Below are 7,680 nucleotides of genomic sequence, written 5' to 3'. Positions count from 1 at the left end.
ATGAAACTACAATTAAACTAACATTATAGTTTAATTTCTTAGTTTAATTTCAGTTTAATTGGGGAGGGGGAGTAGGAAGTGGGGAGGGGAATGGGGAAATGGGGAGGGGGAGGAGGAAGCGGAGAGGAAGAAGTGGGGAGGGGGAAGAGGGGAGGGGGAAGAGGAAGTGGGGAGGGGAAATCAGGAGGGGGAGGAGGAAGTGGGGGGAAAATGGGGAGGGGGAGTAGGAAGTGGGGGGGAAATGGGGAGGAGGAAGCGGAGAGGAATAAGTGGGGAGGAGGAAGAGAAGTGGGGAGGGGGAGTAGGAAGTGGGGAGGGGAATGGGGAAATGGGGAGGGGAGGAGGAAGCGGAGAGGAAGAAGTGGGGAGAGGGAAGAGGAAGTGGGGATGGGGGAGAGGAAGTGGGGAGGGGAAATCAGGGAGGGGGAGGAGGAAGTGGGAGGGGAAAATGGGGAGGGGGAGTAGGAAGTGGGGAGGGAATAGGGAGGGGAAATGGGGAGGGGAGGAGGAAGCGGAGAGGAATAAGTGGGGAGGAGGAAGAGGAAGTGGGGAGGGGGGAAGAGGGGTGGGGGAAGAGGAAGGGGATGGGGGACAAGGAAGTGGGGAGGGGAAATGGGGAGGGAGAAGAGGAAGTGGGGATGGGGGAAATGGGGAGGGAAATGGGGAGGGGAGGAGGAAGCGGAGAGGAAGAAGTGGGGAGGGGGAAGAGGAAGTGGGGAGTGGGGAAGAGGGAGGGGAGGGGGAAGGGGGCAAAGAAGTGGGGAGGGGAAATAGGGAGGGGGAAGAGGAAGGGAGCGGGGGAGAGGAAGTGGGGAGGGGGAGTAGGAAGTGGGGAGGGGAATGGGGAGGGGGAAATGGGGAGGGGGAGGAGGAAGCGGAGGTGGAATAAGTGGGGAGGGGGAAGAGGAAGTGGGGAGGGGGGAAGAGGGGAGGGGGAAAAGGAAGGGGATGGGGGACAAGGAAGTGGGGAGGGGAAATGGGGAGGGGGAGGAGGAAGCGGAGAGGAAGAAGTGGGGAGGGGGAAGAGGGGAGGGGGAAGAGGAAGTGGGGAGGGGAATAGGGAGGGGGAAATGGGGAGGGGGGGAGGAAGCGGAGAGGAATAAGTGGGGAGGAGGAAGAGGAAGTGGGGAGGAGGGAAGAGGGGAGGGGGAAGAAGGGGATGGGGGACAAGGAAGTGGGGAGGGGAAATGGGGAGGGAGAAGTGGGGAGGGTAAAATGGGGAGGGGGAGGAGGAAGTGGGGAGGGGAATGGGTAGGGACAAGGAGGCAGAGGGGCGAGGAAGTGGGGAGAGGGAAGAGGAAGTGCGGATGGGGGAGAGGAAGTGGGGAGGGGAAATCAGGAGGGGAGGAGGAAGTGGGAGGGGAAAATGGGGAGGGGGAGTAGGAAGTGGGGGGGAAATGGGGAGGGGGAGGAGGAAGCGGAGAGGAATAAGTGGGGAGGAGGAAGAGGAAGTGGGGAGGGGGGAAGAGGGGAGGGGGAAGAGGAAGGGGATGGGGGACAAGGAAGTGGGGAGGGGAAATGGGGAGGGGGCAGAGGAAGTGGGGATGGGGGAGAGGAAGTGGGGAGTGGAAATGGAAGGGGAGGAGGAAGTGGAGAGGAATAAGTGGGGAGGAGGAAGAGGAAGTGGGGAAGGGAAATGGGGAGGGGAGGAGGAAGCGGAGAGGAAGAAGTGGGGAGGGGGAGAGGAAGTGGGGAGGGAATAGGGAGGGGAAATGGGGAGGGGAGGAGGAAGCGGAGAGGAATAAGTGGGGAGGAGGAAGAGGAAGTGGGGAGGGGGGAAGAGGGGTGGGGGAAGAGGAAGGGGATGGGGGACAAGGAAGTGGGGAGGGGAAATGGGGAGGGAGAAGAGGAAGTGGGGATGGGGGAAATGGGGAGGGAAATGGGGAGGGGGAGGAAGCGGAGAGGAAGAAGTGGGGAGGGGGAAGAGGAAGTGGGGAGTGGGAAGAGGGAGGGGAGGGGGAAGGGGGCAAAGAAGTGGGAGGGGAAATAGGGAGGGGGGAGAGGAAGGGAGCGGGGGGAGAGGAAGTGGGGAGGGGGAAGAGGAAGTGGGGAGGGGGAGGTGGAGGGGAAGGGAGGGGAAGAGGGGGAGATGAGGACGCAGGGAGGGGGACAAGGAAGTGGGGAGGGGGAAGAGGAAGTGGGGACGGGGAAATGGGAGGGGGAGTAAGAAGTGGGGAGGGGAATGGGGAGGGACAAGGAAGCAGAGGGGCGAGGAAGTGGGGAGGGGGAAATGGGGAGGGGGAGGAGGAAGGGGAGGGGGAAGAGGAAGGGAGGGGGAAGGGGGAAGAGGAAGCAGGGAGGGGAAGAGGGGAGAGGGGAGATCTATGAGGAGATCTATGGAGGGAAGATCTATAGGGGGAAGAATTCTGGGGGAAGAACTCTGGGGAGAAGATCACTCTGGGGAGAAGATCTATGGGGGGAAGATCTATGGGGAGAAGATCTATGGGGGGAAAACTCTGGGGGAAGATCTATGGGGGAAGATCTATGGGGAGAAGATCTATGGGGGGAAAACTCTGGGGGAAGATCTATGGGGGAAGATCTATGGGGGGAAGATCTAGGGGAGAAGATCTATGGGGGGAAAACTCTGGGGGAAGATCTATGGGGGGAAATCTATGGGGGGAAGAACTCTGGGGGAAGATCTATGGGGGAAGATCTATGGGGAAGATCTATGGGGGGAAGATCTATGGGGGAAGAACTCTGGGGGGAAGATCTCTGGTTTTAGTTGAATTTTCTGGTTTTAGTTGAATTTTAGTTGAATTTCAAACTGAAAAAAGTAAACTAAAATTCAAATAAGAAAAAAAACTATAATTTTAGTTGAATTTTTCAGTTTAAAATTCAACTAAAATTCAACCCAAACCAGAAAATTTAACTGAAATTAAACTAAGAAATTAAACTATAATTTAAGTTTAATTTTTCAGTTTAATTTAAAATTCAACTAAAATTCAACCCAAACCAGAAAATTAAACTGAAATTAAACTAAGAAATTAAACTATAACGTTAGCTTTATTTTTCAGTTTAACTAAAAATTAAACTAAAATTGAACCAAAAAAAATTAAACTAAAATTAATTAAACTAAAATTGAACCAAAAAATTAAACTAAAATTAAACCAAAAAATTAAACTAAAAATTGAACCAAAAAATTAAACTAGAATTAAACTGAAAAATTAAACTGAAATTAAGCTCACGAATCACATGACAGGAAGTCAGCAAGGGCCACTTCCTTCCCCGGCTCACAGGACAGGAAGTCAGAACAGGACCCGCCCTCCTCCGGGTCACACGACAGGAAGTCAACAGGACACTTCCTTCCCCGGCTCACATGACAGGAAGTCAGAAGAGGACCCGCCCTCCGCCGGGTCACACGACAGGAAGTCAACAGGACACTTCCTTCCCCGGCTCACAGGACAGGAAGTCAACAGGACACTTCCTTCCCGGCTCACATGACAGGAAGTCAGAACAGGACCCGCCCTCACATGACAGGAAGTCAACAGGACACTTCATTCCCCGGGTCACATGACAGGAAGTCAGAACAGGACCCGCCCTCCCCCGGGTCACACGACAGGAAGTCAACAGGACACTTCCTTCCCCGGCTCACAGGACAGGAAGTCAACAGGACACTTCCTTCCCCGGCTCACACGACAGGAAGTCAGCAATGGCCACTTCCTTCCCCGGCTCACACGACAGGAAGTCAACAGGACACTTCCTTCCCCGGCTCACATGACAGGAAGTCAGCAAAGGACCCGCCCTCCCCGGGTCACCTGACAGGAAGTCAACAGGACACTTCCTTCCCCGGCTCACAGGACAGGAAGTCAACAGGACACTTCCTTCCCCGGCTCACAGGACAGGAAGTCAACAGGAACACTTCCTTCCCCGGCTCACAGGACAGGAAGTCAACAGGACACTTCCTTCCCCGGCTCACACGACAGGAAGTCAGCAATGGCCACTTCCTTCCCCGGCTCACACGACAGGAAGTCAGAACAGGACCCGCCCTCCCCCGGGTCACATGACAGGAACAGGACACTTCCTTCCCCGGGTCACACGACAGGAAGTCAACAGGACACTTCCTTCCCCAGCTCACACGACAGGAAGTCAACAGGACACTTCCTTCCCCGGCTCACACGACAGGAAGTCAGCAATGGCCACTTCCTTCCCCGGCTCACACGACAGGAAGTCAACAGGACACTTCCTTTCCTGGCTCACACGACAGGAAGTCAACAGGACACTTCCTTCCCCGGCTCACACGGCAGGAAGTCAACAGGACACTTCCTTCCCTGGCTCACACGACAGGAAGTCAACAGGAAGCTTCCTTCTCTGGCTCACACAACAGGAAGTCAACAGGACACTTCCTTCCCCGGCTCACATGACAGGAAGTCAGCAAAGGACCCGCCCTCCTCCGGGTCACAGGACAGGAAGTCAACAGGACACTTCCTTCCCCGGGTCACACGACAGGAAGTCAGAACAGGACCCGCCCTCCTCCGGGTAACATGACAGGAAGTCAACAGGACACTTCCCTGGCTCACATGACAGGAAGTCAACAGGACACTTCCTTCCCCGGCTCACACGACAGGAAGTCAACAAGACACTTCCTTCCCGGCTCACACGACAGGAAGTCAGACAGAACCCGCCCTCCCCCGGCTCACACGACAGGAAGTCAACAGGACACTTCCTTCCCCGGGTCACACGACAGGAAGTCAACAGGACACTTCCTTCCCCGGCTCACACGACAGGAAGTCAGAACAGGACCCGCCCTCCCCCGGGTCACCCGACAGGAAGTCAGAACAGGACCCGCCCTCCCCCGGCTCACACGACAGGAAGTCAGAACAGGACCCGCCCTCCCCCGGGTCACCTGACCCCTTTTTACCCACCATATGTGCAAGCCGTCCTGCATCACATAACAGGAAGACAGAAAGGCGCACTTCCTGTGCTGGGTCACACGACAGGAAGTCAGCCGAGGACCCGCCCTCCAAGGGTCACCTGATCCCTTTTGACCTACCTGGTACACGGGGTCCGTGTGCGAGTCGTCCGTCATGCCGCTCCTCCAGATCAGTGGGTCTTCTGGCCGGCCAGTGTCCCAGACCAGGACTTCCCCACTGAACAGCCCCACTGAAAGGAAGAGAGGCAGCCGATTGGCTGAGGGAGGGAAGACCCGCCCCTTCCACCCGCTGGAGCAATCAGGTTGGGGAAGGCGGGGCAAGAGACGCTGGATTGGCCGAGGGAAGGAAGACCCACTCCTTCCTCCCGCTTGCCCCACAGCAGGACTTCCCCACTGAACAGCCCCACTGAAAGGAGAGAGAGGCGACTGATTGGCCGAGGGAGGGAAGACCCGCCCCTTCCTCCTGCTGGAGCCAAACGGGTTGGGGAGAGAGACGCCGGATTGGCCTAGGGACGGAAGACCCGCCCCTTCCTCCTGCTTGCCCCACTGAACAGCCCCACTGAAAGGAAGAGAGAAGCCGGAGTGGCCGAGGGAGGGAAGACCCGCCCCTTCCTCCCGCTGGAGACAATTGGGGTTGGGGGGAAAGAGACACCAGATTGGTCGATGGGGTGGAAGACCCGCCCCCTTCCTCCCGCTGGCCCCAGACCAGGACTTCCCCACTGAACAGCCCCACTGAAAGGAAGAGAGGCGCCCGATTGGCTGAGGGAGGGAAGACCCGCCCCTTCCACCCGCTGGAGACAATTGGGGTTGGGGGAGAGAGGCGCCAGATTGGCCGAGGGACGGAAGACCCGCCCCTTCCTCCAGCTTGCCCCACTGAACAGCCCCACTGCGAGGGAGACGCCCCATTGGCCGACGGGACACAGACCTGTCCCTTCCTCCCACTGGAGCCAATCGGGTTGGGGAGAGAGAGGCCGGATTGGCCGAGGGGATGGAAGACCCGCCTCTTCCTCCCGCTTGCCCCACTGAACAGCCCCACTGCGAGGGGAGAGAGCCGCCCCATTGGCCGACGGCACACAAGACCCGCCCCTTCCTCCCGCTGCAGCCAATCGGGGTTGGGGAGCGCAGGGACGAGACGCCGGATTGGCCGATGGGGTGGAAGACCCGCCCCCTTCTGCTGGCCCCACACCAGGACTTCCCCACTGAACAGCCCCACTGAAAGGAAGAGAGACGCCCAATTGGCCGACGGGACACAAGACCCGCCCCTTCTTCCCGCTGGAGCCAATCTGGTTGGGGAAGACGGGACAAGAGACACCGGATTGGCCGAGTGATTGCCCCACTGAACAGCCCCACTGCGAGAGAGGCGCCCGATTGGCCGAGGGACGCAAGACCCGCCCCTTCCTCCCGCTGCAGGAGGGCACTGGGGGGACGAGACGCCAGATTGGCCAAGGGAAGGAAGACCCGCCCCTTCCTTCAGACCTAGACTTCCCCACTGAACAGCCCCACTGCGAGAGGAAGAGGCGCCTGATTGGCCGAGGGAGGCAAGGAAGAGGGTCCCGCCCACGAGGGAGGGTGGGCGGGGCTACCGGCGATGACGGGCGGGCGGCGCGGGTGGAAGGCCAGCCCCATAGCGGCGCTGGGGGCGTCCAGGACGAGATCGGGGCGCTGGGGGTCGGGGGCCCGGCGGTCGAGGTTCCAGGCGCAGACGTAGGATTTCTCGGCCCCCCAGTCGCCGTCGTCCAATCTGGGGGGAGAGAGAGAGGAAGAGGAAGTCGGAGGGGGCGGAGGAGGAAGTGGGGGGCAGAGGAGGAGGAAGTGGGGGGCAGAGGAAGAGGGGAGGAGATAAGGAAGCGGGGAAGGGGAGGGGAGGGGAAGAGGAAGTGGGGAAGAGGAAGGGAGGGGGGACAAGGAAGTGGGGAGGGGAAATGGGGATGGGGAAGTGGGGAGGGGGAAAAGGGGAGGGGGAGGAGGAAGCGGAGAAGAATAAGTGGGGTGGGGGAAGAGGAAGTGGGAGGGAATAGGGAGGGACAAGGAAGCAGAGGGGTAAGGAAGTGGGGAGGAGAGGGGGGAATGGGGAGGGGAGGAGGAAGTGGGGAGAGGGTAAGAGGAAGGGGGAGTGGGGACAAGGAAGTGGGGAAGGGAAAATGGGGAGGGGGAGGAGGAAGTGGGGAGGGGGGAAGAGGAAGGGGGAGTGGGGACAAGGAAGTGGGGAAGGGAAAATGGGGAGGAGAAAGAGGAAGTGGGGAGGGGGAAATGGGGAGGGGGAAGAGGAAGCGGATCTATAGGGGAAGATCTCTGGGGGAAGATCTCTGGGGAAGAACTCGGGGGAGAAGATCTATGGGGGGAAGATTCCTGGGAGGATGATCTATGGGGAGAAGATCTATGGGGGGAAGAACTCTGGGGGAAGATTCCTAGGGGGAAGATCTATGGGGAGAAGATCTATGGGGGGAAGATCTATGGGGGAAGATCTCTGTGGGAAGATCTAGGGGAGAAGATCTATGGGGGAAGATCTATGGGGAGATCATCTCTGGGGGAAAGATCTATGGGGGGAAGAACTCTGGGGGGAAGATCTATGGGGAGAAGATCTATGGGCAGAAGAATCTATGGGGGAAGATCTATGGGGGGAAGAACTCTGGGGGGAAGATCTATGGGGGAAGATCTCTGGGGGAAGATCTATGGGGGAAGATCTATGGGGGGAAGATCTATGGGGGGAAGAACTCTGGGGGAAGATCTATGGGGAGAAGATCTCTAGGGAGAAGATCTATGGGGGAAGAACTCTGGGGAGGAGATCTATGGGGAGAAGATCTATGGGG

General features: G+C 58.4%; 1 protein-coding gene across 1 annotated transcript in view; it reads right to left on the bottom strand.

Annotated features, from left to right (window-relative positions):
* The window catches only part of LOC309362370 (cytoplasmic dynein 2 intermediate chain 2-like), a 29,352-nt gene that overhangs the window by 8,400 nt on the left and 13,272 nt on the right, over positions 1-7,680 (bottom strand). The window contains exons 4-5 of the mRNA XM_081898016.1: positions 6,454-6,611; positions 4,991-5,100 (exon numbers count right to left, since the gene is read on the bottom strand). Of these exons, the coding sequence (XP_081754142.1) occupies positions 4,991-5,100; positions 6,454-6,611 (268 nt within the window). The remainder of the gene's footprint in view (positions 1-4,990; positions 5,101-6,453; positions 6,612-7,680) is intronic.

This window comes from Podarcis melisellensis (genome assembly GCF_964234715.1).
Source record: "Podarcis melisellensis genome assembly, chromosome: Z".
NCBI lineage: Eukaryota > Metazoa > Chordata > Lepidosauria > Squamata > Lacertidae > Podarcis > Podarcis melisellensis.
This window is presented reverse-complemented; position numbering and strand designations above follow the sequence as displayed.